Raw genomic sequence first — 19,020 nt, forward strand, 5'->3', positions numbered from 1 at the left:
GTTTTTTCCCAAATATGTTTACCTTTTTTGAAAATTGAGATATAATTAAGACAAAATAGTATATCACTTTCAGGTGTACAACACAATGAGTTAATGTTTGTATATCCTGTGAAATGGTTACCACAGTAGGTCTAGCTGGCATCCATTGCCACGCACGGTTGCAATTTTCTTTTCCTTGTGATGAGACCTGTTAAGATCTACTCTCTTAGCAACTTTAAAAGATACAATAATGTATTATTAACTGCAGTCACCATGCTGTATGTTGCATCCCTATGACTTAGTTATTTCATAACTGGAGGTCTGTACCTTTTGACCCCCTTCCTCCATTTTGCCTAACCCACCTCCGCCTCTGGCAACCACCAATCTGTTCTCTGCATCTATGGGGTTTTTTTGTTGTTCTAGATTCACGTGTGAGTGAGATCATACCATATTTATCTTTCTCTGTCTGACTTATTTCACTTAATGCCCTTGAGGTCATAAATGGCAAGATTTCCCTCTTTTTTTATGGCTGAATGTATATATGTGTGTGTGTGTTTGTGTGTGTGTTTTCAATTCCTTCAGATAAATTCCCAGAAGTGGAATTGATGGATCATATGGTAGTTCTGCTTTTAATTTTTTGAGGAACCTCCACGGTGGCTTCACCAATTTACATTCCCAATAACAGTGCACAAGGGTTCCCTTTTCTCCACACCCTCACTGACACTTGTTATTTCTTGTCTTTTTTTTTTTTTTTTTTTTTTTTTTTGCGGTACGCGGGCCTCTCACTGTTGTGGCCTCTCCCGTTGCGGAGCACAGGCTCCGGACGCGCAGGCTCAGCGGCCATGGCTCACGGGCCCAGCCGCTCCGCGGCATGTGGGATCTTCCCGGACCGGGGCACGAACCCGTGTTCCCTGCGTTGGCAGGCGGACACTCAACCACTGCGCCACCAGGGAAGCCCTGTGCAGAAGGTTTTTAGTTCAATGTAGTCCCACTTGTTTTTGCTTTTTTAATTTTTAAAATTTATTTATTTATTGGCTGCGTTGGGTCTTCATTGCTGCGCACGGGCTTTCTCTAGTTGAGGCGAGCGGGGGTTACTCTTGGTTGCTGTGTGTGGCCTTCTTATTGCAGTAGCTTCTCTTGTTGCAGAGCACAGGGTCTAGGCGTGTGGGCTTCAGTAGTTGTGGCTCGCGGGCACTAGAGCGCAGGCTTGGTAGTTGTGGCGCATAGGCTTAGTTGCTCCGTGGCATGTGGGATCTTCTTGGACCAGGGCTTGAACCCATTTTCTCTGCATTGGCAGGCGGATTCTCAACCACTGCACCACCAGGGAAACCCTATTTTTGTTTTTGTTGCTTGTGCTTTTGGTGTCAGATCCAAAAAGTCATCACCAAGACCAATGTCAAGGAGCTTATCCCCCTACGTTTCTTTCTAGGAGTTCTGTGGTTTCACGTCTCACGTTCGGGAATTCCCTGGCCGTCCAGTGGTTAGGACTCCACGCTTTCACTGCCGAGGGCCCGGGTTCAGTCCCTGGTCGGGGAACTAAGATCCCACAAACCACATGGCACAGCCAGGAAAAAAAAAAAAGTCTCACGTTCAAGTCTTTAATCCTTTTTGAGTTATTTTTTGTATATGGTGTAAGATAGGGGTCCAGTTTCATTCTTTTGCATGCAGCTGTCCAGTTTTCCCAGCACCATTTATTGAAGAGACTGTCCTTTCTTTCCAAATAGATTTACTTTGTATCCACTTCAATGCCATGTTTTCAGAGAATGGATGATTGGAGGTTGTTCTTTCGAAGCCTTTACCCTCGAGCTCTGTACTTACTTCCATGATATTCATTCCCCCATAATCTTTCTCTTCAGCCAAATTTAAAAGATCAGAACTTGACTGTGAAAATATCAGAGGATAAAACTGCAATCTTGCCTAAGCAAGCTGAAGATGCTAAGATCATCCTAAAGGAGTTAGCTTCCTGCCATGATCAGCCCCCTCTTCCAGGTATTTCCTCATTAGGCACCCCCTCCCTAGCCCCAATCCTCACATAATTCCTCCTTCATCGAAAATCTGTAATTCTGCCCTCAGTTCAAGTTGGAGTTACTTCTTTGAGCTCCTTGGGGTTCTACAGAAAAAAAGGCCCTCCTGCCTCGGACTCCAAATGCCCTCCCATGTCCCTTATGAAAACTGCCCACCCCAGACCCTGAAGTCCCGGCTAGGTGTCGGGCGGTCTCCTGGAGAGGCTGAACACTTCCCCATAGGGTTTCTCCTCCCTCTGGACTTTGGTCTGTCTAGACTAACTTCTCCCCACCCCACTTCCAAGAAAGCCTTCTTGGTTCCTCTCTGGTCAGATGTGCTATCACATTTTCAACTTTCTCCTGCACTTAATCTAAGGAAAACTCCCTAAAGCAGTTTTCCTGTAAAAATAGCCTCCTCTTTATTCTGTGCAGAATCTAGAAATATCACAACATTTAGAGCTGAAAGGAGCCTTAGGGAACATCTTTAGTTCCTAAAGTTGTACAAATATGGAAATTGAGAGTCAGAGAGATCAAATGGCTAGCTGACTATACTGTTCCATAAAATGAGTTAACATTTGCTGGCTTCATTGCCCATTTATTATAAATTTTAATAAAAGCATTTCCGTTCATAAGACCACATATTTTTGTACTAATTCCTTCTTTACAGAAAGATGTGCCAAGTCATATGTGGGGTGGAGGGAGGAGGGGATTTTAGATATAGTTAACACTATAATAACAGTTATTTTCCTTTTAGGTTCTCCCTTCATTGTATAGGTTGCTACTAACACATTCTTATAACCACTGGGGAACATCTGTGTAGTTAGAATGGTTTAAGTGTATTCTTTTAGGTTCACTATAAAGTTACCCCACAAATGTACATCATTTCGTCCTCATGCCTCAGTGGTTCAGGGATATGTTTGGAAGGGTCATGTAGAGTTTTTTTGCACTACAATTTGCAGAATTTTTATGACCTGCATGCACCTTTCACCCAGATCAATGGTTTCAGCATTTCCTCTCCTTCCATACTGATCAGTTATTGAACATCCTTTAGTTGGTATATCTTTCAGCAGTGAGGGCTTAGGACCAATGGTATCTAGGATAACCAACCCATCCTGGTTTGCCCAGGACTTTTTCAGTTTTAGCACTAAAATAATCCCATGTCCTGGGAAATCCCTCAGTCCCGGGCGAACTGGACAGTTGGTCACCCTAAGTACTGCCCTTACACATTCCTGCTCATCTTTCCAACGCCCAAGGCCTCTCAGGACTGAGAATTAGTGCCCTAGATATTTATGTTCCACAGAACAGCACTGATCATTTACTGGAAGAAGAAAAAAAAAAAAGATAACTGAAACTACTCCGTTCTGTAGGTTACAACACATTTAAGACACACTGAAGGGTAGTAATCAAAACTACACTCTCAGACCTGAGAGCCCTAACCAAAGCAGACCAGGACTGAGCCTACCCTATTTATAACAATTTTCCCATTGTTTTTGAAGGGAAAGGATCAAGTTTAAGGATGTCATTTAAAGGGATGGATCGGTAAATATAAAATTTGAATCTAAAACCACTTGAACCAGTGGGAGAATCAAATGCAAAGATTTTCTTCAATTCAGTACAAACACAGAACATATCTTGGAGGCAAATTTTTTCCAGGTTTAATTTATAGGAAAGCAGAAGACACATCTGCTTTTGGGGATTTATCTAAGCACTCTGCCCTAACAAACTGTCTAAACTCAAGTAAATGACAGGTCCTATGGGGAAAGAAGCTAGTATGATAGTGGATTGAATAAACTGAAAACGAGTCAAGAATTTAATAGGGCTATTAAAATTATTTGTTGGAGGAAGCATCTCTGGTAGCAGCTGAATGATAAAATATTGTCTCTTAGTAGAAATATCTCCTTGCAACTTCAACTTTCAAAACTATGGGGGTGGAGGAGTTTGGCAGTACTTTGTATGAGAAGGGCACCAGAAGAATATCCCAGATTTGGAAATATGTGGGACATGCAAGGTCTTCTCCTTAAGAATTTGCCATTTTTTTTCTCAGAGCACACATTTGGAAACAGAAAAGTTGTATAGAAAGACAAAGAGTCACCAATTCTGTCCCTTGAGATTTAACAAAATATAGCCAAAGGTAAAATTAGTGTGTGTTTGTTTTTTTGCTTTTGTTTTTGCTCTTGCTTGGAAAACTGGAAGTAAATCTGGGCCATTAACCACAAGAGGGAAAGAAATTTGCTACCCAAAGGAGGCTGCTAGGGACGTAGGAAAAAGCAGTGTGATCTTGGAAGAATGAGGCTAAGGTGGGGTGACGGTATGCGGAATAGTATATAGTAAAATACAGAAGGCTTCTTAGCCAGATTTACTTTCATAGACTTTCTATGATGCTTTTTTAAAAATTGGGACACTAAGGCACAGTGATCCCAAGAAACTTTCTTAAGGTCACATAATAAACAGCAGAGCCCAATTTAAACCCTGTTCCAAAGCCTTGGTCTTCGCCAGCATGCTCTATCACAACCTTTTTGCAGGGTGCACCAGCTCGCTGGGTCTCTGGAGAACAGGTTCAAGAGACTGCAACTGGGAATGGAGGGCAGTTCCCTTACTCTGGGGTGTAGGGAGAGGGCTGAAGGGGCTGGAGCTGCCTTGATGACTCCCATCTGTACTTTGGGGTCTTTTAGGTAAAGAATGACCCATCAAGCACTACTGTTCTACTTCACTAAAGGTACCTAGGAAGGTGGGTGGGTGCTTCAGTTTCTATATGAACCAAGTCTGGCAACAGAGAGAGATTCTGTAAGTTTTGTTGAGTACGCCTTCTGTGCAAGGCATTGCTCTAAGCTCTTTTTATGTACTAATCTATTTAAATCTCTTTGGAACGCTATGAAATCAGTGTTCCTAATATATTTGTTTTACAGAAGAAGGGAAGCCGAGGCATATAGCCCAGTGCTCTGCACTATAACCCCAAGTGGGTATGCAGAGGGATTCATGCAGCAGGTACAAGGATGACCAACATTACCATTTTCCCTCATTTCACATTTCTTCCTCTGGAAAGTGATTGCAAAGACTCTGATATTACAAAATTTAGGCCTGGAGAAACTTGATTATTATCTAGAAAAGAAATCAGCCAGTGACATACAGCCTGGGGGCTAAATCTGGCCTATTTTTGTATTGGCCACAAGCTAAGAATGATTTTACATTTTTAAATGGTTGTAAAAGAAAAAAAAATTATTTTATGACATGAAAATAAGAAATTGAGATATCAGTGTCCATGAATAAAGTTTTAGCAGGACACAACCTCATATGGTTATGGCTACTTTCAGAATTTTCAGAACACAGTCATAGAGTTGAGTGGTTGCCTCAGAAACCAAAGGGCTCTCAAGCCTAAAATATTTACTACCTGGCCCTTTACAGAAAAAGCACTGACGTCTGATATAGAAGCATGTGGTAGACATATTTGCCTAACATTTTTTTCAGAAAAAGTTTTGTCAGAATTGTGAGTTTCCTAGATAATTTAAAGGCTGCCCTTTTGTGCACAAAATGGTTAATTAAAAAAAAAACTATTTGAATAAACATATTTCAGAAATTCCTTTTTAAATAAACTATGCAAAATATATGTACAAGAATATATTAATAAATTTATATTTCACTGAGTGTTCCTACTCTGCTTGTTTTCAACCCCAAAGCACTGGGTTGGCCTTCACAGTTTTCAAGCCCTTTCATTAACTTATTTGATAATTTTAAATACTAGAGATATTGATCTATAGTAATAAAATGGTCATGGGGCTGTACAAATGCCAGTCATTCTTTAATTGAATGATCTTGCACTGTTTTTGGAGTTTTTCTTTTCTTTTTTTTTTTAATTGAAGTATAGTTGATTTCCAGTATTATGTTAGTTTTAGGTATACAGCAAAGTGACTCAGTTAAGTGTGTGTGTGTGTGTGTGTGTGTGTAATTTTATTTTTAGATTATTTTTCATTATAGGTTATTACAAGGTATTGAATATAGTTCCCTGTGCTATACAGTAAATCCTTGTTATTTATTTTATATATAGTAGTCTGTATCTGTTAATCCCATACTCCTAATTTATCTCCCCCCTTTCCCCTTTGGTAACCATAAGTTTGTTTTCTATGTCTATGAGTCTGTTTCTGTTTTGTATATAGATTCATTTGTAGTAATTTTTAGATTCCACATATAAGTGATATCATATTTGTCTTTGTCTGACTTACTTCACTTAGTATGCTATTCTCTAAGTCCATTCATGTTGCTGCAAATGGCAATGTTCCATCCTTTTTTATGGCTAAGTAATATTCTATTGTATATATATATACACATATATATATATGTTGTTTATATATATATATATATATATATGGTTGTTTCCATGTCTTGGCTATTGTAAATAGTGCTGCTCTGAACCTTGGGGTGCATATGTCTTTTCAAATTCAAGTTTTCATCTTTTCTGGATATATGCCTGGGAGTGGGATTGCTGGATCATTTGGTAGCTCTATTTTTAGTTTTTAATGGAAACTTTTGGAGTTTTTCTCAAACCTACTTCACTCTGAGTATATCACTTATTGCTGACAAAAGGGTGCCCAATCTTCCAGTTCTATATTCCTCTTCTAATTTGTGATTTCTTATTGCTTAGATCTGAGAAAGTTTGTTATGATTGTGTCTAAACTAAAAGTGAATAAGCTAAGCCTCAAGAGAGCTTCAAATAGAGGAGCTTTGATGCTTAAACCAAAGACGATAAACTGCATCCTGGGGGCCAATGCAGTCTTCAGGGTGCATATGTGTGCGTGCACTCGTGTCTTAACAATTTGTTAACTACTTGATAACATTTAAAGAGTTTGGAAATTTTTTCAAATAAAATTCAGATTTCTCCTTCCTCTTCAAATATCTGAGGAGCTGGCAGCACTGGCCCCATGACCCCACGTTATTCAGGGCTGACTTTGAGAAGGAGGGGCTTGCTTTCGGTGGGGCAAGCACCTGAAGGCTCTTTACCCCCATCTGCACCCTCCCTCAATGTCCACAACACCGCGGCCAAGTGTTTGCTGCCGCTCGTGAACTCACTAGCCCTGTTTTTGTTGCCCTCCACCAGCTTCACCAACTTTTTTCACTTACTTTTCTCGCTTACCTACCTGTACACATTTGAGTGTGTGAATCCAGCCTACCATGTGTGATCATTATTTTGGTTGCTGGGAGACGTTTTCTTGTTTACTGTCTGGGTCTCGCTTGTGGCCAGTGTTTGAGGTTGTCAGAATGACATCACCAAAGCCTTCGATGAGAAGCAGGATGGTGTAACCTTGGGAGAGATGAGACGGCCTGGCAAAAAACATTGCCTTGATTCAATAGCCAGTAATTGTGCCGAAAGAAGCAATCAGAGGTAAAGGAGAACTCTAAGGACTTGGGAACAGGTCAGACCCAGACTGTAGCCCTGCCCCTACAAGAAGTCATTCACGTTTGCCTCTGAGACACCAGCGGGGGTAGATGCACAGCTCAAATGAGGTTAATGAGGGCTAAAGTGACCGTAAAGGAAAAAATATCCCACCGCGTTCTCCAGAAGCCCCCCCGCCGCCCCCCATAGCCTAGCCTTTTGTTTTAAGGTTTGAGCCAAGCGAATTATGTGTTGTTAGTGGCTCTCCTTGTGCTGTCTCCTTGATTGTGACAGTAAAGGTTATCCTGGGGGCAGAGAGAGGCAGGGAGTGATACAAAATGTGCACTTGACGACCGTTTTCAATATGTTAAGCCAACTAGAGTGAAGAGAGCAGAAATCCTGTCCTGGTTGGAAGTTAATAGCTTAGCCTGCCCAATTATTTGCTGGAAGAAAATTCCTGTTCAGTTGCCACAGATACCAGGCCAAACAAACCTACAGCTGGGCCAACTGCTAAAAAAGGCATCGCATTCTAATCTCTGGCTGTTCATCTAAATCACTGTAAATAAGGCAGAACAGACCAGAGAAGGGGTTTGGGATCCTGCTATTTTGAGCTGTTAATCACATTGTACCCCCTTCTCATTTGCAACCTGCTTTGACTAAATCATGATGAAAGATTTGTTGAGTTTGCTTTGCATCGGCATTGGATCAGAGCTCCCCCTTGTAGGATCAAGGGTCGAGACAAAAGGAGGGGGAAAACCAACAGAACCTGCAATGAGAGCCCTTTGTGCCGACTTCCCTCTGCCTCTCCTCCCAAGTTCTGCTGATTCCTGCCATTCACTTCGCAGAAAAGGGTGTGGGTCTAATAAGAACAAAGGGGACTGAAGGTATCAAAGCAGACTATTCAGTACTTCCCTTCATGAACCCACATTTCTAGGATTCCCCCACCCCCCAGGGGGGTGAAAGAAGATAATGATGGGGAAGGAAAAGAGTGAAATTTAACTTTCATTCTTTTAGAGTGGCAATAAATCAACCATCTGAAAGCCTTAAGAATGTAAATGTTTTTCTTTTCCGTTACTAAGAACAGAAATCAAAATATCAGTTCCTTAACAGGGTCAGAAATGCTGGATGTTTTTCGAAAGGGAAACAACGGCAACAATAATCGCTAATGCTTATTGAACATCACGACCAGATACATAAACCCTGCACAAGAGTTATCTCACTTAATGTTCTTAACAACCACATGATATAGGAACCACTGTTATTTCCCATCTTGCAGACAAAGAACCTGATGCTTAGAGAGGTTAAGTAACTCCACCCTGTTCGTATAGCTGGTCAGTGACCAGCTGGGATTTGAAGCTAATTAGACTGGCTCCACCTGGACCAGGGAGCTGCAGAACTAAGGTTCTGGCTTCTATCTGCCTGAATGACTTTGAAAAAATCATTTGTATTGGTCTTAGTTTGCTCATCTGTGATATACAGAGTTGTGTTAGGTGATCTTTAAGATGCCTGCCAAATCAGTATCTGTCATGTTGACCGAAAAAAAATCGCACAACCTAAAAATTGAGAATTATGTTTTATTCGGTGGACATTCTGAGGACTTCAAGCCTGGGACAGCTCCGAAGAGGTCAGGGAGGAACCAGGATACACAGGAGTTTTTGCAACAAAGACCAGGTAGTTGGACGATCAAAACATTACTGTTAATTAAAGAAAACCAGGCATCTCAAGTAACTGAATATAGCACTTCCCTATGTATGAGAAGATGCAGAAGTTTGGGCTCATCGAAATCATTCCTTTGATATGTACCTCAGCTCTCTGGGGCCAGTATCCTGTGCTTTCTCATCCTGAGTCTCCCCAGGGTGCACCCCTGGGGGTGGCTGCAGTGGCAGGCATCATGATGGCTTCGTGGCAGGCATCCTGTTTCCATCTTGAGCTCCCTCAGGGCTCCCCATCAGGGGCGGCTGTCATGTGATGGCTTGATGGCTGCAACATCCGTTGTTTACTGATACGGCAGGCAACATTTTTCATTCTCAGTCACATCCATGCTACTGTTGTCATTCATTAGTCCAGAGCTGTAGGACATGAAGGGGTGGTGTGGGACGGGAAGGGACACAGGGGGATCGCTGCGCTACACCCAGTGTCTTCCTCACAGAAGCAGCTGCTTCAGTTGCCACGTCAGGCCCAGACAGGCAGGAGAGTTGGGTTGACTGCGGGAGTGGGATGGGAGCAGGGCCACTTTTAGCTCCTGTGGCTGCCAGAGTTGATCCGTTAGTTGGGCCAGTAACTTTCCTCCAGAAGCGTCCTTACCACGGGCATTAGTCTGCAACGCACTCCGTGTTTGCTGGGCACTGGAGGCACCTGGCACAGGTGACCTAGGGGAAAGCATCTGCAGTGTGGCCGGAACTGCTGGGCCTCTCTTCCTGGCTCCCCTGAATTACCCTGACGGACGCTTCCAGAATTTTGCAGCAGCCCTGGAAGCCTTTGTTCTTTCTTCAGAGTAAGGAAATGGGAGACGGGGGTTGGGTAGAAAGGAGAATCTTTTGAGTTCTATGAAAGACCTCTAATCTGAAGATGTCTGGCTTTGAAAGAGACCCAGTGGCTAGTCACTCCACATATGGTAGATAATACTGTGTCGACAGCTCAAGTTATCTGAAGCTCTGTGTGAAATGGGAACCAACTCTTGCTCTCTAGGAACAGTGAGTATCACCTTTCTCCCAGGGAGGCGAACTAAGCTGTGTTTATTTCATTTATGCCTCCACACCCACCCTTTAATGTCAAAAGTCACTAGATTCCTTCTACCCTCATCTCATGCCCCCAAGAGTGTAATTCTTATTTCCCTCTACTCACAGCCTACACAGACATATATGTACTATGTAACATCATCAGAAATTGTCTGATTTAATTCAGGGAACACCTACCTCTCTATTAGACTTTTTTTTTTTTTTTTTTTCCCCTCGCCTCTGACAATCTTCTACTTAGGCTTGTTGCAAGGGCATTTTTCTTTATCTGTGTCTGTATACGCCCAGAGGTAGAGGTAACACTGAAAGGAAAAGAGAAGTGGCAGAGAAACAGGAAGAGAAATAAACCCACAGAGCAGAAGTCCAAAGGCTGTGGTTTCCAAGGACTGCTAGCGGGTTGCGGGGCTAACCAGAAAAATGAGAACCACTTAATTCGAAAAGGAAGGGGAAAGCCTGAGACGAGAAGGGAGATCAGATCGGAATAGATTGGATGGAGGGGGTGGGATAAAGCCAGAGAAACAGCCTGGGTGAAACGAGCCGTCCGTCATTCCACACCAGAACGCAACTTGCTAAGATCCATTGGCGTCTTGTATGCAAATGAGAAGGGCTTCCCGGAAGGCTGGGCTGAGCCAGACGCATTCTGCTAGCAGCCGGGATTCAGCACCGAGGCTTGAAGACCAGTGCGCGTTAAGAAGCATCTCTGGCCATCACCAAGAGAGGATGGATGCCACCCAGAAGCAGAGAATAAATGAGGATTAAAGGACCCGGGAAAAGGAAGCCCTCTTGAGAAACTGTTGAAATTCAAGATTGGCAAAGGAGGTTCAATTCCACCTCTTCACACTTGTGGTTTCAGGAACCGATGGTTTCTCAATCCCTGGAGAGAGACTCCTTCCCCAGGGAAGTGAAAATAATGAGCTTTTGGAGGTATTGCTTTTTTGCTTTCACGGTGGTCAGTGTGGTTATTTTTGTGATACTTTACAATAGCCAGTTAAGCCAGCCAAAAAGTTACGGGAGGCTGAATAGTTCCAATGAAAGGGATTTTAGGATGCATGCCTGTAATTACGCTTTAGAAGATAAGTCATCCTTTTTGTGGGAAAAGACACTGACATCACCTGTGGGAAGTGTCCCTTGCAAGGACTACCTGATCCAGAATCACTACATCACGAGCCCCCTGTCGAAAGAAGAAGCTGTGTTCCCTTTGGCATATGTCATGGTCATCCATAAGGACTTCGATACTTTCGAAAGACTCTTCAGAGCTGTCTATATGCCCCAAAACATCTACTGCATTCATGTGGATGAGAAAGCCACAACTCAGTTTAAGAAATCTGTGTGGCAGCTACTGAGTTGCTTCCAGAATGCTTTTCTTGCTTCAAAGGTAGAGCCTGTGGTCTATGCAGGAATTTCCAGGCTCCAGGCTGACCTGAACTGCCTGGAAGACCTTTTAGCTTCTGAAGTTCCGTGGAAGTACGCCATCAACACCTGTGGGCAAGATTTCCCCCTGAAAACCAACAGGGAGATCATTCAGTATCTGAAAAGATTTAAAGGGAAAAACATTACCCCGGGGGTCCTGCCTCCCAATCATGCAATAAAGCGGACTAAATATGTCCACCGAGAGCACTTAGGCAGAGGTGGCTCTTTTGTGAAAAATACTAATATTTTGAAAACCTCCCCTCCACACCAGCTGACCATCTACTTTGGCACTGCCTATGTGGCCCTTACCAGAGAGTTTGTCAAGTTTGTCTTCCAAGACCAAAGGGCCATTGATCTGCTACACTGGTCCAAAGATACCTTTTCCCCTGATGAACATTTCTGGGTGACACTTAATAGGATCCCAGGTAGGTACGAATTTCCATTCCCATTTTTTCTTATCCATACTCAGTTGAGTTTGCTAACATTCAGCTCCTCTTTGAAATTATTTGGGAAAAAAAATAAATGCTTAGAAAGCTATTAGTCTGCTTGCTTTCTAGTGACAGTTTGGTGACAGCCCTACTGTCTTATGACTGTGCTATACAGAGATAGAATAAATATGCCGGGTTCCCGGAGTTCCGGCAAAACTACCTTTGAAGGTGTATCACATGGTTCCCGACCTTTGGCTCAGTCTTTTTACTTTAAATTGAGGTATAATGGACATACAGTAGCTCAGTCTTTGGAATGAATGTCTTTCGTAGTCCTTGGTAAGCACAGCTATGACATGATGAGGCATTTCGAATAAGCATTGTAGAATTTAGGAGTTGAAATAGGTAGTGTTTCTTTCAGGGGCTGTTACACAGCATTACACTGATGCTTAAAGTTCACAGGGCGGGGGGCAGGGGAGGTGGGGGGGTCTGTTTTCAGAATCTTCGACTCCTCTTTAGATGTTTCCAAATTATCACTGTGGCTTAAACGTTTCCAGTCTTAGGCCTGAACAGGTGTCCAGGTCTCAACCGACTGGGTTCAGTAAATCTACTCTGATACTTTATTGCCTGGAAGAATGGGTAACAGTGAGTTGAAACATACGAGAGAGAGTCTAGCTGGAGTTGACCCAAAGTCAGCTCTCAATTTCTAAGTCCCATTTTCTTATTAGAAGTTTGCATTTGCAGCCTCTTGTTTTTATATACTGTGAAGTCTTTCCCGTTGTTCATGATAATTTGGGGCCAAGGTATCAGAGGCGTGCAGGCAGAAAACAGCACCGAACTCCCTCTTTGATTTAGGACTGGGTTTCTTTTCAAAAGTCTGTTTTCCATATGTTGTCTAGGAAGCCCTATGTGACCCGTAGGGCCTCTTCCTGGTGATGTCCCAATGCACCGGTTTCTAGTATTGTACCAGCGTGGGTGTGGGCGTCAGCTCTGTGGGGAGGTGACCCCATGCCTGCCATGCTTGCAATACCCCCCTGCTCTTGCCTGTATCATCGTTATTGTTGACACGTGTGGGTGCTACCTTCATCTCTGCAAGTAGACTTATAGCAATTATTAGGTGCTCGATGACTCAACATCCCTAAGTGCTAATCTAGAATGGTGGTTATAGAAACCTACTTAGAGAGGGGTAGAAAAAGGACCTGCAAGGTGGCGGGGGACAGAGGCATGCAGTTAATTTCAGACGATACTAGGTTAACAGTTCACAAAGACTTGCAGGAGGGGGAGTGAATCAACATTTATCACAGTGAAGTGAGCATCCTACTTATTCACACAAAAGCATTTCACACACATGTAAACCTACTATACGTGGCATCTGACACCGTTCTTGTTAATACAGTTTGTGCCAGATGGGTTACGCTCTACATCATCTCTTTGAATTATGAGAAATTCTCATTGTTATCCTCGCGTACAGATGAGGAAAATGAGGCTTAGAGAGAGTGAAGTATGTGCTCGTATCACACAGCTTGTCCAAGGCAAAGCTGGGATCTGACTCTGGATTCGTGTGGCCTAAAGTCTGAAGTGTTCTCTTGCACCAGGTAAAGGAATAGTCGTTTTTTCTTTCCTGTATAGCTAAAGCAAATTCCATGCAGAACTCCAGAAAGGTAAAAAAGGTGAGGTTGAGGGGCCTCCCTGGTGGCGCAGTGGTTGAGAGTCCGCCTGCCGATGCAGGGGACACGGGTTTGTGCCCCGGTCCGGGAAGATCCCACATGCCGCGGAGCGGCTGGGCCCGTGAGCCATGGCCGCTGAGCCTGCGCGTCCGGAGCCTGTTGCTCCGCAACGGGAGAGGCCACAACAGTGAGAGGCCCGCGTACCACAAAAAAAATAAAAAAAAAAAGTGAGGTTGGGGAAAAAGTGCAGAGGGCAATGGAAGTAAGCCCCACCTGACCACGCTAAGCTGGAAATAAGGTTAGCAGGGATATGGGTGTGTGTGTGTGTGTGTGTGTGTGTGTGTGTGTTTTGGAATCATAGGAAGTTGTCCTGCTGGAACCAGTTGCCACAGCCCACCCAGGCTTCTGTGCCTGCTCCCACAGGCCCCATCCAAAACAGGCTTTGGTCTGGCTCTCCCTTCTCTGAGCCAGTGGAAGTGGAAAGCGTTCCTCAGGTAGTGTGCTCACAGAGGCTGGTGGGCGAGGCGCAGCCAGGGTGAATTTGAACCTGATCACTATTATGATAACAAAAGAAAATGAAGTATCTTGAGGACGTTATCTTCCTACAGAATAGAAAAGAAGTCTTCAGAAAAATAATAGAACATTCTGACACGTCTATTTTCAGCACTCAACAAATATTTATTTAGCCCTGCTAAATAAATTTAGCGTGGTACCCGGCACTGTTCTGTACACTGAGGGTGGCTCTGGAAGCAGATGACTATGACCTTATGGAATTTAAGTTTGGAGATTTGAGTGGTTGAGTATTAAGTGTAGTGACTCTTTAGTATATGAGGCTAATTTTAGTATGTTGAGCTAATTTTCCCCCCGCTCGGACCCCTCAAAATGTTGTGGGTTTTTTTTTTTTTCTGAATATCTGTCCCTATTTTAAAAACGTTTTTTAAAAGCTTTTTTTTTTAAAAAAACAGTAAATCTATTCATGAGTTTTAACATTTTAAAATTTTATACTCCATCAGCTGCTGGTTTTAATGCTTCCTTATATTCTTCCAGAGATATTTTATTAAGTTTATAGACAATAAAACTAATTAAGCATCATGTGTGGAAAACAGCATATGTACTTTTTTTTTTAAGTTCACCACAAAAATACACAAAAAGAAAAATGGTCCTTATTTTAGGCACCCTATTGTCTGTAAGTGACAAACAAAAGACTACAAGATGTATTCTTTGTTTAAATAGATCATATGCAGACATTCAGGAAGCTAATTTTCATTTAAAAGCTCAACTATTTTTTTTTAAATTTTGAAGCATTTTTAAATCTAGGTGCAAGGAATTTTACGGGGCAAAGGCGCCAAGGAGCTTTGCTTCCAGAGTCAAGGGATGGTGGCTGTACAGAACTCTCAGATAGGCTGGTAGAATACCTGTCATTCCCTTCCTTAAAGCTTTTCAGTGACTTTTCCTTATCTTGAGGCTCAAGTTGAAGGTCTTTTTTTTGGGGGGGGGCCGCACCTCGCGGCCTGCGGGATCTTAGTTCCCCGACCAGGGATCGAACCCCCACCGCCACCCCTACCCCGCTTTCGGCAGTGAAAGCGCAGAATCCTCACCAACCACTAGATGGCCGGGGAACTCCCAAAGGCAGCATAACCTCTGTGACCCGACTTCCCCTCCTGCCCCGCCCCATCTCTCTACCCTCAGTTCTTCTTTCCTGACACCTCAGACTTCATGTTCCAGCAACTACTTGGTCCTGCACACTTCTGCGATTTTCACTTAAATTTTTTCTGGTGGCTTTTTATGATGTCTTCTCTGGGCCACCCTTCCTATCATCTCTCTCTGACTAATCCCATTCATCCTTTGTAACCCTCCTTGGATGTCACCTCCTTCAGAAGCCATGCCTGATAACCCACCTCCCAGATGGTTGGTATGCCAGCTCTGGGTTCTCCTATACTCCCTGACACTGCTGCCAGCATTGAATTATAATTACCTGCTAAGTGAAAATTTCCTCTGCCCTTCCTCCACAGGGTTTGGGTTCCTTAAGGGTGAGAAATATGACATCCATTTTTATCTTCCCCATCACTACCCTGACACTGTGACCTATCACTGTGCCTGACTTGAAGATATGGGTACAGTGCTAGATGCTCATGGGTTGGGTCTGGGGAGGGGCTGGATGGTTATGAGAAGATCAGAGGGTGGTGCCCCCTACCTGGGGTGGGTAGGGTGGAGGTCATTTTTGACAGAATTAGAGAAACAGTGGGTAAGTTACTGCTAGAATGTCCAGTTTCATAATAGCTAGGCCAACAAATGATACCAGTAAAGACAAAGATATCCAATACCTTGTAGAATTAGCAAGAGTTCCAGTTGAAATATTAAGAGGGCAGAATCCTTCCTTAGAACATCTGGTTCCCAGGTAGCCAACCTGGGAACAGGTTGGCCCATCATGCCCTTAATTCTGATGACCAGAGAAAGCACTGGTACCCTATGTGAACTCCTCCAGTTAGTTACTGTTTTACCTGCACCTGGTCTGAGATTCCCCCACTACTTGGCACTTACCCAACCTTGCTGTTTGTCGCATTCCTGGCCTACTCTCGCTTCCTGCGGTGGGCTTCTTCTGTTTGAATTTGACCTCAGCTACTGGCTTGGGGCAAAAAAACGTGAGCATAAGGAAATGAAAGGTTAAGGAAAGACAACAATAGAAAGAAACTTGAGAAACATTTCTCCAGGTGTAGCTCTCAGCAAATGTAAACGCTGAGTTATTTGGAAGGTATGTGTTGATGGAAAGGTTACCAGGGGCTTAAATCTGGGTGGGGCTGGATCAGCCCCAGGCTTTTTTGAAGTCTGTGTTGTGTTCTCTGTACATCAGCCTAAATTTACAGTTCAGTTGCTAGCACCACAAAGGATGCATTCAGTTACACTGATTTTACCAGGGACCAAGAATTATAACCATTGATGGACTGGTAGAATCATGTTTTAATGAACATCATTAGAACATTCAGGTTTATAATAAAGTTATCTTGGGGGGGGGGCCCGGATGATAATCCACACTGGTACTTATTGTGTCGATATGGAGATAAATTCAGATTGAAGGAGAAATTACACAAAACAGACACTTCCTTGGGTTCCTGTCCATTGAACAGAGTTTTCGAATGACCTGACTTTTGTATGGCCAGATAATATTAAATACACATAATAAATTTGGACATGATTTTCAAAATATTGTATTAGCGATGTGGGCTTGTTTGGGTTCTTTTGCCTCCTTGGTAAGTGCTCTAGGCAATTCTTGGGGCAGTCATTTGGGTGAGGTCATAGGGCAAGGCTTATAATCTACAAGGTATCCTGGCTCTTGGGAACCTAGATGCCATGCTCCTTGTAGAGAAACCATAGGCAGGTTACAGAGTATTTACTTAATTAAACTATACCGAAGCTGGAGCTATTTGAAAGCTCATTTATAATGCCTCTGGACATTGGCTGTGCTGTATAATACTTGGATCATCTTCTTCATTGGGGAATCTGTGCCCAAATATTTTTTGCCCCTGCTACCCTGTGAAGGAAATAATCTGGAAATACTGCCCTTAATTAGCTTTTAACCCCTAATCCCTAGAACATTATGCAAGACAAGAAAATTTGGATTTTAGTATATGTGCACATTTAATTAAGTACAAATACCGTTGCAATTGGTAAATAACCAGTAAGCTGAGCTTAGCATGAATTTAATTCTTGCAGAAAGGATTAATGTATTGATAGGTACTGCTTTAGAACTGGCAAGGCCATTTTTCCAGCTTTCATTCCACCTCCAGTTATTTTCTACCAACTGTCTGAAACTAATCTTTTCTAGAAGCATCAAGGTTTTACTTTTTTTTTTTTAACAAAGCATAGTATTGCATTTCAATTACTCTTTTTTTTTTGGCCACACCATGCAGCATGCGGGATCTTAGTTCCCCAACCAGGGCTTGAACCTGTGCCCCCTGCAGTGGAAGCATGGAGTCCTAACCACTGGACTGCCAGGGAATTCCCTCAGTGATTCTTTAAAACAGTAAAATATTAGTTGCATATCAAAGTCATAACAGATATATAATCAGTGTCTCCATGATTTCGTTACCATCTGTAGCTCTGCTTTCTCTGAACCACGGCAACAGAATCTCCTGATATCCCCCCTGGAGTCCACATGATACTATGAAAAGGCTTTGGAACCTGATAAGTGTAGTTTACGTCTTGGCTCCCATTACCTGCTAACTATGTGATACTGGTCTTAGTCTATGCTGAGTCTCAGTTTACCCATCTGTGATGATGGAAATAATAAATAGTATTTAGTTTCAGGATAAGTTATGAATATTAAATAAGATAATGTATGTAGTGCAGTGGTTACCAAACAGAGCAGGCTTTAGAATCCACTGTAGGGCCTGTTAAAACACAGATTGCTGGGCCCCAGCCCCAGGGTTTCTGATTCAACAGGACAGGAGCAGGCCCCAGAATTTGTAGTTCTAACAAGTTACCAGGGGATAACCTTGCTAGAAGCCCACCTTGAGAACCGCTGGCACAGACCATCTTTTACAGATTGGCACGTTCACGGATTTGCAGCAAATGCTGGTTCTGTTTATTTCCATCTCCTTAACTGAGGAAAAAGGCAGCCACCAGTAAAAACGAAAGTGAATTTGTATAAGGCAAAGCTTTACAGTGTTGGTTGCTTATGGAGGATACTGTTAAAGTGCTGTGCAGGTGACTGATGCTTGGGAAGGACTCGTGTCGAAGAAATATCCCGGGCTTTGGAGTGAGACAAACCTGATGATGAATTTCAGCTCCGCCCTTATTAGCTTTGTGGCCTTGTGTACCCGAACCTTAAGCTCCTCAACCGCACAGTCACGATAAGGTGGCTACTTGGTAAGCTTGTTTTGAGAATTGAATGAAAATATTGGGAGTAAAGTGAGAGGTGAAGTGTTTTTCTATTTATTAATACGGTCTAGAATTTCTAAACTAATGAGATTCTCAAGGAAGGTGTTAAATAAAATCCATTTAAATGTCTTTTCATACAAAAGGACGTCTGCACCATGGCTCCACAACCATGTAAAACTAGATGTAAGTACACCCAAAGAGGAATAGGAGGAAGTATAAGGAAATTTAAGCAGTTTAACATGTTGGGATGAGTACTTATTTTTTATAATTTTGATTTCCCTTAACGCTATTGGTGTAAATTCTGAATACTGAAAAACCTCACTTAGGTTTTACAATAATACTGTGAAGTACGTTCTCACATCCATGAGAAGAGTGTTTCCTTAAAAATGCAAAAGACGAGTGTCTTCAGTACTCTATTTTTGAGATCACACCACATGAAAGGAACAGGAGTTGGGATTAATAGGATTGTTTTATTTTCTTAAACCTTACCATGTAACAGATGTCTGTTTAGAATAAATGTAATTTCTTGGAAAAGGAAATCAACATAGCCAAGACTTG

General features: G+C 42.7%; 1 protein-coding gene across 1 annotated transcript in view; it reads left to right on the forward strand.

Annotated features, from left to right (window-relative positions):
- The first annotated feature begins 10,948 nt into the window (after positions 1 to 10,948).
- LOC111181352 (glucosaminyl (N-acetyl) transferase 2 (I blood group)) overlaps positions 10,949 to 19,020 on the forward strand; it is a 33,741-nt gene continuing 25,669 nt past the window's right edge. The window contains exon 1 of the mRNA XM_022586638.2: positions 10,949 to 11,917. Within this exon, the coding sequence (XP_022442346.2) occupies positions 10,993 to 11,917 (925 nt within the window). The 5' untranslated portion in view covers positions 10,949 to 10,992. The remainder of the gene's footprint in view (positions 11,918 to 19,020) is intronic.

Source organism: Delphinapterus leucas, chromosome 10 (genome assembly GCF_059928025.1).
Source record: "Delphinapterus leucas isolate spDelLeu-1000000601 "Yukka" chromosome 10, BTC_Dleu_Yukka2, whole genome shotgun sequence".
Taxonomy (NCBI): Eukaryota; Metazoa; Chordata; class Mammalia; order Artiodactyla; family Monodontidae; genus Delphinapterus; species Delphinapterus leucas.